The 20834-nt window shown below is 49.6% G+C and overlaps 1 protein-coding gene across 1 annotated transcript in view; it reads right to left on the reverse strand.

The window, feature by feature from the left end:
• NCKAP1 (NCK associated protein 1) overlaps positions 1-20834 on the reverse strand; it is a 487736-nt gene that overhangs the window by 86890 nt on the left and 380012 nt on the right. The window contains exons 26-27 of the mRNA XM_085648703.1: positions 14809-14889; positions 5386-5479 (exon numbers count right to left, since the gene is read on the reverse strand). Coding sequence (XP_085504829.1) covers positions 5386-5479; positions 14809-14889 — 175 coding nt within the window. The remainder of the gene's footprint in view (positions 1-5385; positions 5480-14808; positions 14890-20834) is intronic.

The following is a 20834-nucleotide window of genomic DNA, read 5'->3' on the forward strand; positions in this document are numbered from 1 at the left end:
CTTGATCGGAGGACCGATGGCCATGCTCAACAGCTCGGGATACAAAACTCTCAAGCCCAATCCAGAGCCACAAGGATGACTGGGGCCCGGTCGTCCCAGATATTCTTGAGAACTCTGGGCAGGAGTGGTATGGGCGGCAAGGAGTACAGGAGGCTTGAGCTCCATTCGAGACGAAAAGCGCCTCCAAGCAAGACTCCAGCATTAAAAACTGTGGACATTGCGCATTCTTGGCAGTGCCGAATAAATCCAACCACGGCTCTCCCCACTGCTGAAAGATACATTGCACCCCCTCTGACTGGAGAGGCATGATCTGCTGGGCATCTTCGAATGAGTGCGTCTGCCCTGACATTCCTGCCATGTCCAGAGGTGCAGGTTATCCTGACAACGGGTCCACAACCCCGCCGCACCCTCTTTGTTGCAGTACCGCATGGCAGTGGTGTTGTCCGTGAACACCTGCACTATCCTTCCCTCGAGGATGAGTAGAAAGGCTTTCAATGTTAGCCGGATCATTCGGAGCTCCAGCAGGCTGATGTGGAGTCCAGTTTCCATTGGAGACCAGAGGCCTCTGATCTCCACCTCTCCTAGATAACTGCACCTGCTCAGGAGTGACGCCTCTGTCACTACTGTCAAATCTGGTTGGGGAAGGGAGAGGAGTCTGTGGCTGATCCTATCGTGGTTCGTTAACCACCACTGCAGATCGTTTACAGTTCCCTCCAAGATCTGGATCATGTCGGAGCGATTACCCTGATGCTGCGCCCACTGGAACTTCAGGTCCCACTACAAGGCCCACATATGTCAGACGTGTCACAAGCAGGATGCCAGGAGGCCTAGCAGCCTCGGATTCCGTCTTACTGAAACCCAGGTTAGAGGCTGAAACATCTGTATCATGGCCTGAATATCCTGGACTCGTCGGTCAGGAGGATAAACCCGAAACTGCACACGGTCCAGAACAGCTCAGATAAAAGGGAGTGTCTGAGAGACAGTCAGGTGTGATTTTGGCACATTGACAGTGAACTCCGTGAGAGCAGGAGGTACGCCATAGTCTGGAGATGGGAAAAAAATGCCTGGGACGAGTCCAGCAGTCAGTCATCAATATAGGGAAAGACTGGTACCTCGGATCTCTGCAGATGAGCTGCAACCGCGCCATCAGCTTGGTGAACACACGAGGGGTGCTGGCAAGGCGAAAAAGGAGCACAGTAAATTGAAAGTGCTCGTGTCCCACTGTGAATCGCAGGTAACACCTGTGGACAGGCAAGACGGGAATGTGGAAGTATGCGTTCTGCAAGTGAAGCGCTACCAACCAGTCTCCCAGATCGAGGGCAGACAGAACTTGAGGGAGCGTGAGCATACTGAATTTCTCCTTTTTCAGCAAGAAATTGAGAGGGCACTGGTCTAGGATAGGACGAAGGCCTGCGTCCTTTTAGGGCACCAGAAAGTAGCGGGAATAACAACCAAGACCTACTTCTGGCTTCGGCACCCTCTCTATGGCACCCTTGGCCAAGAGAGCCGCCATTTCCTGGTGGAGTAAGGACAGACGGTCCTCCATCAGCCTGTCGTAAGTTGGTGGCATGAGTGGGTTGGTAGTCACAAGGACGAGGGAGTAGTCCGTTTGGGCAATCTGGAGAACCTCACGGTCTGATGTTATTGGCCACCAGTGGTGTAAGTGATGGTGTATCCTGCCACCCACTGTGTGCTCATGATGGTTGAAAGGCGAACAAAAGAGGCTTGGAGACTACGGCTACTGGGGGGAGGGAGGATTTGGTGGCAGGGTTGGAGGACTGGGCCTACCACTGGTGACCTGACCCGCGAGGTCTGTTGGTGCTGCCCCCTCGGCTGCGCAGAGGCTGGGAGGGTAAAGGTGCAGCTGGAAGCCCCTTATGTGGCCTCGAAAGGCAGACTGAGGTTGACGGGCGCCATTGAAAGACCCAAGGACCTGGTTGTAGCACTGCTGTCCTTGAAGTGCTCGACCGTGAAGTCCGCCTCACATAGTAAGAAACAGGAGCCATCAAAGGGCATTTCCATAAATGAAGCTTGGACAGCCCCTCATAATCCAGTCGTCCTCAGCCAGGCATGGCACTTAAGGCCACTGATGAAGAAACCGCTCTGTCTAGCAAGTTGACTGTGTAAAATCCACATCAGATTGTGAACTTGGCTACATGTCTCCCATCCGCCACAGCTTGAGAGAGTATGGCCCGGGCCTCCTCTGGGACCATTATGTAGCCCCTGCACAACCAAATCCCGCAGTGCATGGGAGTAATGGCCCAAAAGGCATGCTGTGTTAAACTGCAATGCTAAGCTGCCAGGGGAAAAAAAAAATCTTGCCTAAGGTGTTCAGCCACTCGGATTCCCTAGCCGGTGGAGTGGTAGGGAACGTGCAAGGATTTACTCTGAAGAGGAGGTTTGGACCACCAAGCTCTCCAGGGTGGGGTGTTGGTTGAGGAAAGAGGAGACGCCTTGGGAGGGGCGATGGCAACGGGCATTTGTCCTTCACAGGAGCCCCTGTGCAGGGCTTGGACCAGTCCCCCGAGCAGGACATACTTGAGGACTTTGTTAGATGGGAAAAGCGGTCCTAAGGGGGTGGCTCACAGCTGAAGCACCTCAGTCAAGATGTTAGTCTTGACAGTAACCAAGGGCAACTGAAGGTCCAGCCTCAGCTGCCTTCCTCACCACCATAGCAAACGTGGCACCCTGCTCAGTCGCCACTAGTAGGCGAGACCTAGCCAGTATCTGGAGAGGTGTCCAGTCCGCTGGTATCCGCCACGTCCTCACAGCAGTCCATGTCAGGGTCTAGAGGCCAGTATGGCCCCTCCCAATCTTACCCAAGTCATAGCCCATTGGAATACCGCTCAGGTCCGGTATGGAGGGTATGGCTCCAGTCAGCACCAGAGTTTGCATCGGGCAATGCCCATCCAGCTCCGTGTCATAGTCAGGGATTGAGAATGAGGGGCTATGGCAACAATCAATGCACACATTATACGGCACTGTTAAACTGCTTTTTTAAGGAGGAACCATCTCTTTTCCCTTCACAAAGCCTATTGTACGCCCCACAGGATTGCGAAGACGGGGAAAGGAGGCACAACTAAATGTGTGAAATGTGAGCTCGAGAAGGCGACTGACAGCCACATGTTTGTGCAATGCCCTGGGACCCAGCAATTTCGAGAAAATATGGGTAAGACTGCCATGAGCATTTTGGGGTTAAACATTAAGGTAAGCCTCAGTTTAATTATCTCTGGAGCAGTACAGAGGTGAAAAGAATGAGTGGCGGGAAGAGAATGTTACTTTTTTATATTGTTTTACTAGTGCGAAGGGAAATATGCAGGAGGTGGGCAGCTAATGTACCTCGGCTGTGTTCAGAGTGGCTTAATGCAGTCTCCTAAATTTCCAAAATGGATACTGTAGGAGGGGATATCTGAGAGGAATAAGTTCCGGCTACACTTGATGAAGTGGTTGGGTTGGAATGATGGGTAAAGCTGGCAGAAATGCAATGGTTCATAACTGTTCAATGACTGCACCTATCGCTGTTTTGTTTATGAAACGCGGCCTTGTACTGGGGTAATGCGAAAGAATAAACTTTAGCCTCCACTGCCATTCCCCACAAATAAAGAGCTAGATACAGGAAAATAAGGGGTCTGTTTGGAGTCTGAGGTGAAAGAGGACAAAATAATAAAACAAAAAAACAATAAGAAAAAAAAAAAAAAGAATGGGGAGCAGTAACAGGAGCGTCGACATCGGGACAGGCCGAGGTGGTATGACCAGCTCAGGTCCTGATCCATATGTGGATCCAAGTGGCCCGACTGGTGCAGAGGGGAGACCAGTCAGTGAGGAATCTGAAGAGACCCCTACCCAACCCACGGGCCCAAGGATGCACCAGCAGGAATGGCAGCCCAAATATGAAGTGCGTGGCGTCATAACATTTGTGGAGTTGGACTGGGGGTTGCCCCCACTCCCAGAAACTTGGGATGGCGCAAAAAGCCCTGGCGCATGTTCAACCACAGAGCCAGGCCTTGAATGACAACGCTCCCTGGTCTTGTTGGATGACTTCAACGGACGGGGCGAAGATCTCTTCGACTTCATACTCTTCTTCTTTTTGTGGGACTTGCCCGGACAGCTTCAACTGCAACAAAGATCGATGGCTTCATGACCGATCCCAGGATCTTCCTTTCGACAGGGATTGAGACCATCGCAGAGTTTCACATCGAGCAGCAAGGAGCTTGAGGAACCGCTCCCTCAAGGCCTTGTGGTCCAAGGTGCGGCAGTTGGTCAGAGGCAGACAATGCGTGGATCCTTCACAGACAGTACCAGGTGCCAAAGGGCTTTAATCCAGCCTTTCTAAAGGACATTCCTGCCAAACCAGGAGAAAATCTAAAAGAACTTTGACAAAAAGTCAAAAAAGGTCAGTCAAAAAATGACTGGGGGTAGCTCTCTACAGGTCTGCGGGGACTGATGCGAAAAGAACAGAACTGACGTCAGCCCGCTGGGGTGGCGCCTATGTAGGAATCAATCATTTCACTTCTGGCATGGAAGACACCATGAGGAGTCGAACAACGCCACCTACTGTTCACAAAACATTTCTGGATCCAATCTGATGTCTGGGGATAATTCTAAGGAAAGAAATCTGTGGCTAGAAGTCTCTATCAGACATTATATTAGCAGTTGTGGATGATTTTCATTTATCATTAGTAGCTCTTATTCCAGAAAAAGGTTGGGACTCCTGCTTTAGAACAACCAGACACAAATAGTCAAGAGAATAGATCTTATGGGAAAGAAGGTACGCCCCACAAATGTTAGGTTCTATGCCTTTTGCAACACAGCTCTACCAGGCAGATATGTTCCCTTTGGGTCAAAGTCAGAGATCCGTTTCCTCTTGATGATGGCTACAGCCAGTGACCCTCTCCCCCCGCCCCCCCAGCCCAACAGGAGCACACCTTGAGGTATATTATGAATATGGCCATCTAGCAACACTTCACAAGCAGGTTATTATCAGATCTATCATGTTGGAGTCTTGCTTTAGAATGTTGTGCCCTCTGATATTAATCGTGTAGTAGCTTTCTATGTATTGGCAATAAATATTTTATAGAGAAGAGAAAAACATTTTAAGTGAGATCAAAACAAAGCGGAGTGTAAATTAAGAAAAACAGCAATTATAGTGTTTCATACTGAATATGAAGGACAGCCGCATTTGTGAACTGAAGTGGGTTTTTAAAAAAATATTGTATCTATGTATGTTTTTGGAGACGGTATATCTAAAGCCAGTAACATATTTTTAAATAACAAAGGCTCACACTTTCAAATGCATACACACATTTTCAATGTCAATGACATAGGGTAAAAAGGGCTTGGTGATAGGAAAGTCAGAAGTTCACGCAATATTCTGCAAAAACTTACCTGACTTTTGAGAGGATAGTGCAACAACTAAGGCTGGATCAATCTCACAAGGCAATCCAGCAGCAGATGACAGCTCATATACATTCATAGCTACCTAAAAGAAAGATGGAACAACTTACAAAGCAATAGTTTACCAGATAAACTTTCTTCAGTGGCACCTTTCCAATATATAAAATAGGCACTGTAAGGTGGACTTAAGAATTGTTTTCCAGACCATAGACTTAGTCCTTCCCCACTTCAGCAATGTACCAGAAGTGAGGATGTTGTAGGTGTAAGAGGTAAGTAAGTCTTGAGTATAAGAATCAAGATTTACTTGATATCTTACCTTTCACTAAAGTGGCACAGAAAATCGACAATAAAGCTATAAGACAAGAGAGCGAAGGTATCCCAGATTTTCAGTGGCTACTACTGCCCAGCAGATTTGAATTTTTTTTGAAAGATTCCTCTACAGTTGCACTACAAATCTCTATGTCGTTCACCAGGATATATGGCTGCTTGACCAAACCAGGTTTTGCACCATCAATAGAGTTCAGACAATATTCCCAGGAAAACTGTGTAGACAAAGCTTCATTACAACCCTACAGATCTGCTGGATCAATATTCCCTGAGGAGAGTTATGGTGCACACAGACACCTGCGGGGGTACCAGCAGCAACTAATTTATGTTTTGGCTTATTTACTAGACTGCAACACGTGGAAATCATGGCATCATCCATTGTAGCTGTGTGTGAAGTTAGCCACTTCCTTTTCAATGGGTTTTAAGGTTCTTTTGCAGATTTCTTGGTGCTAGTCTCAGTCAATACCCCTGACTGCAGGCAAGATAATGGTAAGGCTAATGACATTCAGCATTGTGTAGACATTTCTTAAGTCAATAAAGGTAAGCTCTAGGAAACAAATGGAACGGCGGTGTTGTAAAGAACACGTTATCAGCATGCAGCTACTTTTTGTGCCTTTCAAAATCTCATTCAGTTGCCCATCAAAGAGCCATTATCAGTCAAATGGGCACGTTCCAAGCAGATTTGATTGTTTCTAGAATATGCATTCAACCTTAATGAGCGTGACAAGGAAGAGTTGGACCTGTCTAATGAAGATTACCTATAGTTAAATAGTTCCTATAGGAAAACGTAAAGATAAGACCTGAAGGTAAATTGAAAATCCAATAGAAATCTGTTTCAAGAACACGTTATCCACTTTCAGTAGCAGTATTTGTGGTGATACTCTCTGTAACTGTAGATTCCTCACCTTTAGAATATCCCCAGACACCAGCCTGGATCCGGCAGATTTTCAGCATAGTCCCTGCGTGTCATTAGGTGGTGTTGGGCCGCACTGATCTGCCCTGGAAAAGACAACTGGAGCTGCATATATGTGCCACCCAAGCGCCTAGATATCGGTTTCTTTCTTAAAGTCAAACAGGCTGATGTGGAAGCGAATCTGAAAAGCTAGTTTTGAGCGGTGCTCACTGAGTGGTCAGATTCCACTGCAGGGAACACATCTGGCGTGGTCCACTAGCACCGAAGCATCATGCTGGTACCAACTGTCCTACCCAGACAGTCAATTGTGTATAGGACTGACCTAATTACATATTTCGCTGTGTCTTGGCCATCCTGAATGATTTGTTGAAGTTTGGCAATAAGGTCATCTCACACTGCTTTCAAAATATCAGCCACCATGTACCACAACGCATGTGACTAACGCCCTAGAAGGTAACTTGAAGTGATGGTCACACATACATCCCTTTGTTTTGACTTCATGCCCGGCGGAGTAGATGGGAACAAGTTTGGGTTCATGCTACCGTTTGAGGCCTGAACTACAAGACTCTCAGATGTTGAGTGTTGCAGGAGGAATATGGGTCTCAGGAGCTGGTCAGTTACTTCACAGGCAAGATCCTGGCTTCATCCTGGTGCACTAGAGAGTGTCCATAATTGCCTCTTTGAAGGGTAGGACTGGCTCTACTGATGTCTGTCCTGGCTGCAAACCTTCGGTGAGAATGTTCACCTCTACTGACAGCAGCTGTAAGTCAAGGACTTCTGCTTCCCTGCCGATCATTATGGCAAACAAAGTAGATTCCTCTAGGGAAAACAGGCGGAGAGTTGAGGCCAATATCAGGGGATGTGCCAAGGTCCCTGGTGTCCTGGAGATTCATAAATAGGTTATCATTATAAAGTTGGGATTCTTCATCCCAGTCATCGTGGGGATCGGGATCAGAAAAAAAGTTGTGGCAAATGAAGCGTTCGGTCTGAAACCGATTAAGGCTGGGGTCGCAGAGGGCGTAACTTCATCAGAGTTCGGTGTGTATTCTCTTCAGTCTGATAGAACTGTTTGTTCTTCATCCGTATCAACGATGCATGGGGAAGCTGTGTGAGGAGTCAGAGCAGGTGTTTGCCCTGGAGTAGGATCGACCCTACAATGTGTTCAGGAGGCACAGTCACCTTCAGGAACACAGTAGTCATTGCAAATCCAAATGGTGGCTTCCAGAGGATCCATGGGGCCAAGAGGCGCACCATTGGGAGCCGGTAGGGCACCAAAGATATTCAGCATTGTTTCTTTGAAAGACTGGATCTGCTGCAGCATCGCCAATGGACTCAGGAATTTGGACTGCATCGGGACCAGCTCAGGAACTGGGTCCGGTGAGGGAAGACCGGGACTGAGACTGTGGAGTACCCTGCTGTTCGCCCGACTTCTTTTGTTGAGAAAGACAATCTTCAGAGTCGGAAGACATAGGACCACCTGTGCAACGGCTCAAAAGGAGTACACTTAAGGAGTGCAAGGACCAAATTAAGGCCCCACTGTGGCAACACAAAGTTTAAAAGGAAATATGATGACCAAACTTTTGAACAAATGCATCACAACAGATGATTTGCACAAGGGCTGTTGGTCTGGTAAAAGCAAAAGAGCTTTACCTGTGCCCACTGGAAGTCCTTGCTAGGCCAAAAACAGAACAAATAGTAACATACAAGACAGTTTATTTTGTAACAAGTCTATTTTACAAGTGGCACACAATGACATAAAATTGTCCCACAGTCGGCGTAAAGATATTTAGTAGAAAGCCACCTGGATGACATCCACTACTCTGAGAGATAGATAGAATGCAGACAACTGCTCAATCTCCATGCATTGAGGTGCAGATTTCGCAGGTCCCGGTGGAACACCCAGCCCTGCTGCTGTGACAGAAGATCCTCCTGAAGTGGCAACCAGATCGAAGGACAGATGCTTATGCCCAGACTTTCTGGGACCACACTCTAGGCCCAATCTGGGTATCCTAGGATGACTTGAGACTGGTCGTTTTTGATCTTAAGAACTCACAGCAGAAGAGGTAACGGCAGGAAGGCATACAGGAGTCCCGTACTCCACTCTAAGTGGAAAGCGTCTCAGAGAGAAAGCCTTCTTGGGAACTCCAACGTGCAAAAGTGTTAACATTGAGCATTACCAGTGGTGGCAAAGACCTCGAACCATGGCTCTCTCCTCTGCTGTTAAAATCCCTGCACCACACCTTTGGGTGCAGCTCCCATTTATGATTTGGTAGGTGTTTTGTCAGCACTAGTGTTTAAAGATCCTACCAGACGAAGTATGACCAGGGAGATGCCCTGATAATTCAGCCAGGCCCTGAGGCACAGAGCCTAAGACTCATGACCCCACCTTGACCTGCTTGTTGTAATACCAGAAGGTGGTGGTGCTGTCTGTGAGGATCTGAACCAGTCCCGTCCTTTATAGATTGCAGGAAGGCTCTCAACGCCTAACGAATGGACCACAACTCCAGCATGTTCATGTGGAGGTGGATCTCTGCTGGTGACCAGAGTTCTTTGACCTCCACTTCTTCTAAACAACATCCCAACAATGTTGGCCAGCACAGTCAGCTCTGGGTTGAGCAGGAAGAGGGTTTGTTACTGGTCCAATTGCAGTTGAGCAGCCGCTACTGCAGATCTTTTCTGGTCTCCTCCGAAACCTGGATGGAGTTCAATAGGTCACATTGCAGAGACCTATCACAGTCGACGAGCGTAATACAGGTAGCCTGTAGGCCAAAACATGTCAGAGCCATCATCCTCGAGACCCAGATTGAGACTGGAGCATCAGGATCATAGTCCAAATGTCCTAGACTCATCGTTCTTGAAGGAAGGACTGAAAGTGCACCATATCCAAGAAGGCTCAGCTGGAAGGGAACCTCTGCAAATCAGTCTGGTGTGACATCAGCACTTTCTTAATGAACCTTATTGATGTAAGAATGTTTGCCGATGTCTGGAGGTTCTCCACAACTAACTGTGGCAAGACTGCCTTCACCAGTCATCTGATATCCTTCACCAGTCGACTGGTATCACAAACCTCTGAAGGCACGTTATGACCGCTGCCATCACCTTCATGAACACCGGAGGGGCACTGGTGAGGCCGAAAAGGAGCACTGCAAACTGAAAGCACCTGTGGATCTGTTGGATACTGGAAATACTCAACCTGCAGGTCCAGCACCACCTTCCAGTCTTCTAGATCCAGGGCAGATAGAAACTGGACCAGTGCAAACATCCTGAATTTGTCCTTCTGGAGGATGAAAATAGTTGTTTCAGATCTAAAATAGGGCAAAGGTCTCAACCCTTTTTCGGCACTTGGAAATAAGAGAAATAACACTCAGTTCTCATCTCCAAGGCTGGGAGCCTCTCTATGGTTCCTTTCTCCAAAAGAGCCTGAAATTCCTGCAGCAAAAGGAACAAGTGACATGGCATAAGCCTGTTGTGCAATCTGCAGGACCCACTTGTCAAATGTTATTGTATGCCATCCATGGGGAAAAGAAGTGAATGTGTGTCGCTAAAGAAAAACTAAAATGATTTGGATGCTGCTGCCGGAGATGATCAGGCTGCCCCTGCTGGACCCCATACCCTGACCTCAAAAGGACTAGAGTGCCTGGTAAAGATCATGGGGTCAGACATGAAGTCTGCTCCGAAGGTAGTGCTGAACCCGAAGAGGGCCCAGGAGGCACAGAGGAAGTACTCACTGGCAGTAACCTGAAGGAGGCCTCCGTAGATCCATAGGAGTCCGAAGGAGAGCCAGAGGGAGACGAAAAAGGAGCCAAAGATGCAGAGCATGGCCTCCATAAATGCCGCAATCTGTTGTGGCGTCGAAGACGGACTCAGAAATTTGTGCTGCAAAAGTGGGTTCTCATTAGTGACCAAGAGCGAGACTGTGGGGCACCATGACACCCATGCGTCTTCTCAGATGGAGAGTGGTGAGGCTGGGACAAGATAATTTGGACAACCTGTGCTTCTTTTTGGTTGTTAACTTACCCAAACGGCAACAACTACCTGCCACAGGACCAGCCCTAAGAGAGGGAAAGAGACAATGTCCTTGACTTCAAGCGAGAGTGGCCCTTACACAACTTTCTTTGATGCTCGGCAATGTACAGCTTGGCCTCGCAGTCCCAGATCGCCTTTGGATGCATCAAGACACACTGCTTCCACAACTAAGTCATGGCCTGACCCCAAACACCAGAAACACACCTTGGGTAGATCCGTCACAGACGTTTTTTTGCAACAGTCACTCCAAGATGTAAATCCTGGACAGGAGGGGGCATATTCTCTTGCACACTGGAAAGAAATGTTTAGAGAAAAACTCAAATGATGGGAAAAAGAAGGAGCTAACTCCGAATCAGTGTCCGAAGGCACAGAATGAAAGAAACTGATGTCAGCGCTTGAGTATAGTCTTTATGAGGCTCCAGTAACTTTCAGGGTAGAGCGGAGTCGATGCAGTCACACTATGTTACCTGCTGGGATTTCTGGATCTAGTGTGGGGCCTGAAGATAGTCTAAAGGGAAGGAATTTGCAGTTATAAGCCTCCATCAGAAAACGGGATATGATAACTGCCTATCAAAACACACAGGATTCATCGACAGCCTTATTTAAGCAAAGGTTTAAAAATAACAAATAATCTAATATCTCTGTGGCAAGGTCACACTATCTCTGCTTCTCTCTATCGCCCATGTGTTAACAGTGAATACAATCAAACGGGGATATAAGCTAATGAAAAGTATCAGAAATACCATATGCAACACTGTTGGAAGCCGGAGTCCCAGTCCCGCACCACTGTCACCAAATGCGAGACCAGGGACTCCTCACTCAACGTTAGGCCAAGAAAGAACACCGTTTGAGATAGCCCTGTTCACCCCCTTAGTAGCTTGGCACGAGCAGCCAGGCCTATTTCCAAGGCACAAGTGTACAGTATGTGCAACCACACTCACAGCAACCCGCTGGTGACACCACAAATGGACTCCATACGAGTTTGATAAAACGAGTATAAACTTTATGTAAAAAGATATACGAACAGACCACACAATACAACAGCCAACATATAATAAAGGGTAATATTCGTTCCGGCTGGCTGGTAGGTTCAAATCCCAACCACTGCTTTCCAAATGCTATGTTGGTCATAATGCTAGAATCACACACGTTGCAATGGAATAACAACAGTGCACTGCGTAACGATACAATCCTGTGCTTGGCAAAGGAGAAATAATACAATGCGTAATGATACACCCCGGTACCTTGCAATGGGAGAAACAATGCAATGCACACCGCTACAATCATGTACTGCGCAATGATGGAATAAGGCAATGAGTCAAACCCCAATCACGTACTTTGCAATGAAGAAATAATGCAATGCGCACTGCTACAATCATGTACTTCGCAATTAAAGAATAATGCAATGCGTAGTTACAATCATGTACTTTGCAATGAAGGAATAATGCAACGCGGGCCACTGCAATCCTGTACTTTGCAATGGAGAAATACTGCAATGCGTAGAGCTACAATCGTGTACTACGTTATGCAGAAATAATGTCAGGCGTCATAAGACAGTACGGCAGTTCGTTAGCAGCAATATTGGCAATGTGTATTACGACAATCGGCCGCTTCAATAACACTTGCCTCCCACACGTATCAATGATGACATAGTACAGCTTTTCACTCTGGCCCCAGTACTGCCACTCCTTTGGTCAGTACGGGCCCCAATCTGAGCCGAAGGAATGAGAGGCCGAAAGAGTGTCCCTCCGAGCCCGCACCAAGCCGAGGTAGTAATCTACGTTACCTGGGGGCGGGACCCACTCTCCTCTCCTCCTTCAGCGAACTGGGCCTTACGTGCAGAACTTTCTCAATTGGCCTCAGCGGATCGGCCTGGAAACTCAGCTCCTCCGGCGCAACCGGTCCGGGCCATGACTTTTAGGAAGGTCTCAGGCGGCCGCAGGGCACACGTACCCCATGCCTCTGAGATTACGTTACTCCGGGTGTACGTTCACCACAGCACCCTCCGGGTCTCCTCTGGCACGAAGCCACACACAACGCTGATGGGACTTCACGTCGACTCAGAGTGCACGTTCACCAGGCACTCCTTCCTGCGGTCTCAGTTGGCACTAAGACACGCACACTGCGCTGCAGAGACTCACTTTCTTCTGGTGCACAGAATGATCAGCCGATCACCTCCACAGTCCCAGGTTGCACCAAAGCACGCACACTGCTTCACTGAGACTTACTCCAACTCCGGTGCCCCGATATCCAGGCGCTCTTCACCAAAGCCTCCGGCCGCACCACGACACGCTCACCGTGTCTGAGCCTCACTTCTCCTCCGGTGCACTCGATGACCAGGCGCTCTTCATCGCCTCCGGTGCACCCCGACACGCACCCTGTGCGTCCGAGACTCACTCCACTTCCGATGCACACGTTGACCAGGCGCTCCTCACCAACGCCTCCTGCACGTCTGAGACTCCCTTCACCTCCGATGCACACGTTGACTAGGTGCTCTTCATCAACGCCTCCCGTGCACCACGACACGCACCCTGCGCGTCAGTCTCACTTCTCCTCCGATGCACTCGCCGACCAGGCGCTCTTCAATGCCTGCGGTGCACCTCGACACGCACCCAGCGCGTCAGAGTCTCACTTCTCCTCCGTGTGTCCAAGATCACAGGGCACACCTACCGAAGGTCTCAAGCTGCCACAACACGTGCCCACCGCGTCGCTTGAAACTCCTCCGGAAACTTTTATGTTCCTGTGTTTCCAAACAGGGAGCCAGCTCACCTCGGGCCCTTGGGGTAACAAGACAGCACAAAGCACAGTCTTCTTCAAGCAGGGGGACCCAGCGCACAAAGCACAGTCCCACAGCCTCTTCCTTGGTTCAAACAGTAAACTGCAGACCAGACCCAGATCACGAAGCAAGGGTCGGTCCTTCCCCAGCAGTCCCTTCAGTTGTTCCTTCCTTAGCAGAGGTTCCTCTTGACCACAAAATGGGTCAAAGCCTTTTCAGTTTCAATCCATTTCTATTCCAACTTTCAGGGGTCTCAGCTCTCATAGTTATACCCCTAAATGTCTTTGAAGTTTGTTGTGCTCAGGGGTCCCTGACCCCTGCCTAAATCAGTTCTGGGTGTCTCCTTCCCAGTGTCACCTTTCTCCCTTTGATACTGGTGGTCTGGATCCTTAATCACTCAGCAGGAGACGGGTCAATTGTTTTATAGCAGCAACCCAGGCCTCTTCCCCTCCCGGGCTTCTCCTCCCCCTACTCTACAGATGCTGGTCAGCCTGGTGCCATCTCAACCCCTCCCTGGGTCAAGACCTCCCCCAGCTCCTCTCACCTCTCAGATCCAGACAGTCAATCCACATTCAGCAGAGACACACAGAAGTGCTTAAAGCACAAAACTCAGCCACTTTCTAAAAGAGTGGCTTCTGAACACACAGTGAAAAAAACACTTTTGTAGAAAGATGCGTTATGACACTGAGTTCATACATACTAAACTTCACCTCTCCATTTTAAACCTATGGGAAACTAGGCTAACAAACAATACCCAGCCTCCCCCATTCTGTCCTATGGGCAGGATGGCCTTTCACCACTGAAAAACGAAATGGAGTGTTTTTCACTGTCAGGACGTAGCATGCACCTCAGTATATGTCCTGTCTTTTACTTACACTGCACCCTGCCCAGGGGTTACCCGGGATCTACCACAGGGGTGCCCACTGTGTATGCAAAAGGGGAAGTAAGGCCTGACAAGTGGTTGCACTTGTCAGGACAACTTGCTAATTTAGCAAACTGCGCGCAGGCCCTACACTGCAGGCCTGAGTTCCCTTCTCCGCGTACCTTTGCATTACTAGCCCTGGCACACACACTGCACATCACTAGGGACTAGTAAGGCAAACATACTAATCATAGCCAATCAATTACCATTACACTTTACACAGGGAACACTTGTACTTTGACACTGATCAGCAGTGGCAAAGTAACAAAAGCATCTAAATTGGCAACTCTATGTCAGGAAAACGGTCTAGGGGGAAAGTAAAAATATTTAGGGAACTTTAGCCAAAAAGGCCAAGTCCTACAACCACCAAACCTTATTTTATTATCAAACTCAGAAGGAAATAAAATCAGACTGAGACTAACCACTTTCTGTTTACAAATGAAACATTACCTTCATATCAGTCTCTCTTGGAATGTGATCCTTGAAATCTTCAACTGAACTGACAAGGAAAGGAATGTGGCAGGATAAGACCTACGAGAAAATGAAAAACAAAACCGTAAGTCAAAAATATATATCTATATCACATTTAAGTTTCACACAAGAAGGGCCAAGTTTAGACATGGATAATCGGCTCACTGATGTGCAGACAAACACTGATCTGCACAATGTACAGCGTGGGTGAGAAGTGTTTGTAGAGGAAATACTGGTTCAGGAGCCTGAGGTCCAGGATGGGCCTGTGGGAGACATACTTCTTGAGGAGGAGTGAGTACAGCGAGTAAATCCCTTTGCTCTTCTGATGAGGACCACTGGTTACATGGCCCCTTATTGAAGGAGTGTTTGAGATGTTCTCTGCTCTATGGTTATAAAATGGGATGCAAGGATGAGGTGTGAGCAGCCCTAGGCAGTAGCCGTGGTGACCCACATCGCTAAAGCTCACTTGTCTGATGTGATTTCCTCATCTCACAAAAGAGCCCACAGGTCCAAGGTATTTGAAAATATTCGAATGTGATACACAGAACTCACACTAGAAAGGAAACCAACTGATCAGGGGAAAGTATCCCTTTTAAGGATGACTCCCCTCACACACCATTGGTGTCATGCTTCATCATAGGGGTGCCTCCTCACGATAGGAACCTAGTCCTAACGCGGGCTACAACCCCCTCTCTACGAGGGTGGAGCTCAGGGATGATTGAGCACAGGGGTTGTACAAAAACCCTATGTGAGCTTGGCGTGTGGGTGGATGGATGGATGGATGGAAAGTGCAGTGCTAACGTGAATGTGAGATTAAACGGCCTATAGAGCTAGTCAGCGAAGCTTTATTTAGCTACCCTACGACAGGATTAAAAACAACAATAAGCTGAATGAGGAGACTCAAGATTCAAGACAGCTACATCAAAGGGATCAACATGTTTCGGCCATTGGTGACCTCTAAAAGTATCCAGGTCTTCGTCAGGATCCAAAGAAAAAACAGCTACTGCAACAAGTGAAAGCCAAAAGAACCCAGAGTTTCATGTGTTTAGTGGATCCAGCTGGACGGACGCGGCAGCCTCCCTGCTCCTGAATAGAGGTGAGGGTAGCGTACGTACCTTCGGCAAAATAGCCCCAGACAGATGCAGTAACTATAGTGACCTAATTTGGTTGTAGTGGTGGATCCACTGAACATCACAAACCGATGGACTGGATCCTCAGCCCATCGGCTGAGAGAATATTTACTTATGGAATGTTGATCCTTGATTCCCTGTCAAAGACTGCCAAGAACCGCCTGCCCAACTAGTGCCCCAGGTCCCCCATCTTCTGTGACCTTGTGGGGCGCAGCCTTCCTGGGAATCACTGTAACTGTGGATGATCCTAACCAAGGGGAGTGGCAATAGTGCTTTTGAAAGGGGCTGCAATGGCGCACACTTGCTGAGGTGTGGGATGTTGAAGGCCGTTATTTCATTTTGCATGCTAAATTGGAAAGTAAGGCAGTCAGCCTGGTATGTGACTATTGCCGAAATGTGGAGAGCCCAGTCTTCCCCTTGTGTTTGTGGCATTGGGTGCTGGGCTGCTTAATGATACTTTGGGGTGGAGATTTTAATGTGATCCTCTGCCCCGACAGGGATATGTCCTGAGTCGGCCGCCAACCTGACCCACATGCGGATGCGCAGCTACGCACAATAATCTCCAATCATAACTTGATCAATATATAGCAGGTGCGACACCTGGAGGGGCCTGGAGAGCACCAGGATCTCAACCTCACATAATTCTTGGTCGCAAAATGATTATTGTCTACTATCGAATAATGTTAGGTGCCAGGCACAGGGTGCGGAAAATGTGTCATGCACGCATTTTGAACACGCCTCAAATGTCCTACGGTTATCTATGGCTGAGGCTGGGGACCAGGCATTGTCATGGATACTTCTCCCCGAACGCTCGAGGTGACCAGGCCTTCCACTCTGGATCAGAGATGCAATTGTCGAACACTTCCTGCACAATATTCACTCGAAGCAATCTTCAGGTGTGTTGTGGGAGGCATTTAAGGCCAATATCTGGTGGTGGTGGTGGTGTTGGGGGGGGGGGGTGGAAATCGGCTTGTCCAAACAGATGGGGATGCTGCACGCCAGCAGAGCTTAACTAGAATGTCTTGATCATGAGATTTGCATTCTAGAACATGGTTACTTTACTATTAATGACCCACAACTCCTGGCGCTGACACGTACTAAACTTTCTGCCTACCAGAAGGATGCTGAGAGAGAAACCCGCTGCTTACATAAAGAAGTTGCAGCTCATAGATACAGAAATGGAAAACGCTTGCGTCTCTGCACCAGGCATCGTGTGGGACTCCCTAAGTCTCGGATGCTGGCAGCGAACACTGCTATTTCACCCTGGAGTTGATGTGCGTGGTCACACAATACTATGCAAACCTCTTTGAACCTTCTATCCTAATGGCACCGAAAGCTGTAAGAGAATATCTTGGTGCCATACAAGTAGTACGTCTCATTTGACTTTTTTTTTTTGGAAAAACCTTTATTAGTCTTACTCAATTTATTACACAGCTCTTCACCTACAACCTGAGTGAACAGGCCGGTAGCGTCAATGCAGCAGCGTGTACCATGAACAGTGTCTAACTAGGATCATCAATTAACACAGCTCAAACGCCTACAACCCGTAAGGGCCGGCAGCGGGGTAAGGACACAACTGCACAAGTATGTTACGATGCGTAGTGACGGAGCCACGTAAAGTCAACAGTAGGTAGTTGAGGTTTCATTTATCTGTATTAACCACCCTAAGAACCACAGAACATCAAACAGCGAAGCCCTCCCAGGAGTCGTCCACCATACACAGTATGTGGCGAGGAGGATTGATCGATGCGGAGCAGCCGTACGGCGAAGCTCACTGTAGTATGTATTAGGAGCAAGGGGCAGCACAGCTCCGCCCCGGACATCCAGTCTATGGTGCTGGGAGGGTATAAGATGCGCTCGGCAGGGACCTAGAACTTGGTGCTACTATCTAGAGCGCTACTCTGCACGCGCCACTAGGGAATCAGGGGGGAAGCAATGAGACTACCGGCCACCCAACTCAAGCCTCCGGCACGTAGTGTATGAGCACAATTGAAAGGGTGCGGCAAGTCAGGGCAAGGCTGAAACGCTGTGCGCAGCATGCGTGGAGAGGCGAAGGTGCAAGTGGGGTGAGGAGATGCTTCAGGCGCGGGCCTCCGCGGGGGTAGCCGCTGGACTGCGTGCCGCAGGCAGGCCGTCCCCTTCCGAGTCATCGCGCAATTCCCTCCCCTCCCCCACAGAGCCCGGGGAGCGCAGGAGGTATGCAGTGAGGGGACCCCATAAGTCTTTGGGGCGGGATCTGTGAGGCAAGATGTCAGCATAGCTGTGAAGTTGTTCCTGCCAGGTTGTCATAGTAGCTAACCAGATCTTGAACTTGGGCGCTCGCCCTCGCCCCCACCGACACGCAACATGTCGCTTAGCCAACAAGAGCCCCAACGGGAAGAATTTTCGATGCACCTTTAACGTGGGGCAAGAGCGACCCAGAAGGGCGATCATAGGGCAGGGAGGTATGTCCACCCCGACCATGACGGAGAGGGCCGCGAACACCGCCACCCAGTACTCCGCCACCGCCCGACACGACCACGCCAAGTGCATGAAGTCCGCTCCCGACCTACGGCATCGCAAACAGCGGTCATCATCCCGGAGTCCAAAGCGGTACAATTTAGTCGGGGTGAAGTAAAGGCGATGTAAGAACTTAAAATGTACCAAGCGGAGGCGGGCATTGCCTGTCACTGCCGTGGTGTGACAGCAGCTTTCCTCCCACTGGGCATCCGACATTGGGGCACCCAAATCGTTGTCCCAGTCAGTCTGCGCCCTAAGAGAAGGGGGGGAAGGCGCAGCCTGCACATGCCTATATAACATCGAAACGACATGCGTCGGGGCGGGCGTCTGGAGCAGGGCGTGCAGGGGTGCCATAGTGTCTGGCTCGCCAGGGAAATTAGGCGTGATAGCCCTAATATTTTGCCGCAGTCGATTGTAAAGGAAGGTATCCATTATCGATGGGACAGTGTCTCCAAAAAAGTGGGACGCAGCGCGAAAGCTCCCCTGGTGATACAGGTCGCCCCATGTGTGGACCGCTAGCCGCGCAAGCAGCTTGCATCCAAGCTCCTCGCGGGTGACACTTAATCTGGGGTCATGCGCCAGCGTCATGCGGGGAGAGTACAGAAACCCCACGTCCATACAATCTGCCATGCGTTTCCAGGCTAGCACGGTGCAATCCACCGTAGTGGGGTCGCGGGTCTCCACTCGGGCCGTTGTGTACAGATAGCCGGAGGGTCTCTCGGGTCGCATAAACCCGTCCTCCACTGCCAGGTGAGCCATAAAGGGGGGGGGGGGTGGAACCAGTACACCGCAAAGTGGCCTTGGGCGCAATCATAGTACCGTCGAAATTTCGGGACGTCAAGCCCACCCTGGTGGTAGGGCAGCATAAGCGTCCGTAACCCCAACCTGGCTTGCCTTCCGCCCCATATAAGTCGGGACAGCTGGGAATCAAGGGTCCGGAAGAAGTGTGCCCCTGGGCAGTATGGTATATTAGTAAAGAGATACAACAATTTGGGAAGTACTACCATCTTAATCAAGGAGATGCGTCCCGCCATCGACAGCGGAAGGTGGTTCCATTGCGTGATTTTCTCGGAGAACTTGTCTATGACAGTCCCGTAGTTCGCTCTAATAAGAGCTTCCCGGTTCCTGCTCACCCTGATCCCCAAGTATGTGATCTCGTCCGCCTCCCACACCAGGGGGTAATCTAGTGGGAACTGCGCGGTACTGTCAGTCAGGGGAAATAAGGCAGACTTCGCCCAGTTTATTTGTACGCCCGATATAGCGCCAAATTTAGTCACTTCCCGCAGTAAGGGGTTAAGATTCTCTTGCGGCTTATGGACGTACAGCGTCATGTCGTCCGCATATAACGCAATAAGAAGCTGACGCTCCGGATAAATAAGGGATCGGTGCTTGTGGTGTTGCCGAAGTTTGGCAGCAAGCGGCTCTATAGCGAGGGCGAACAGGACCGGAGAGAGAGGGCATCCCTGGCGGGTGCCCCCGTGAATAACAAAGGGGGCAGAGCGGGACCCATTGAGCAGGACCGTCGCCTGAGGTCGGCAGTACAACAGCCGGATCCAGTCCAGGAAGTTGTAGGGTAGTCCCATCCGTTCCAACAAGGCCAGTAGGTAATCGGACTCAAGGGAGTCGAATGCCTTGGTGGCGTCCAGGAAAACCGCCGCGGCCTCGCATCGGGGATCAATGTCCTGGATCACGGCCTGAAGGGTGCGCAGGTTATGGGAAGTCGCCCGATTCGGGACGAGCCCAGCCTGGTCGGGAAGAACGAGACGCTCCATCAATAGGTTAAGGCGCGTCGCTAGGACCTTCGCCAGTATTTTACTATCCGTGTTCAACAGAGAGAGGGGTCTGTACGAGTCACAGTGCTCAGGGGGCTTACCCGGCTTCAATAGAGATGTGATGAGGGCTTCGCGCATCGTACCCGGCAGTATACCTTCCTCCAGGGCAGAGTAATACAGTTGCTGCAGTATAGGGGCCAGGACATGGATGAAGGCTTTATAAAAGTCTATCGGCAAGCCGTCCGAGCCCGGCGCTTTGCCCGACTTCATTGACATTATCGCGTCTTTGATCTCATCAAGTTCCAATTCGTGATGCAGACATTTCTGCTGGGATGGGCCCAGCCAGGCCAGTGCGGTGTCATCAAGATACTCCTGCAGTGCCAGCGGAGTAGTCCTACGGGAGGTGTACAGATCGATGTAATGATCAGTAAGAACCCGGAGCTGAGCCGCTGTGTCCCTCTGTGGGACCCCGTGGCCATCCAACAGAGAGGACACATAATTTCGGTAACGAGGGGGCCGCACCGCCGAAGCCAATGCTTTACCAGGTCTGTCGCCCTCGCCATATAAGCGCGCAACATAAGGCTTCCCCAGGAACTTGCATTCC

This window comes from Triturus cristatus, chromosome 3_2 (genome assembly GCF_964204655.1).
Source record: "Triturus cristatus chromosome 3_2, aTriCri1.1, whole genome shotgun sequence".
Classification (NCBI taxonomy): Eukaryota; Metazoa; Chordata; class Amphibia; order Caudata; family Salamandridae; genus Triturus; species Triturus cristatus.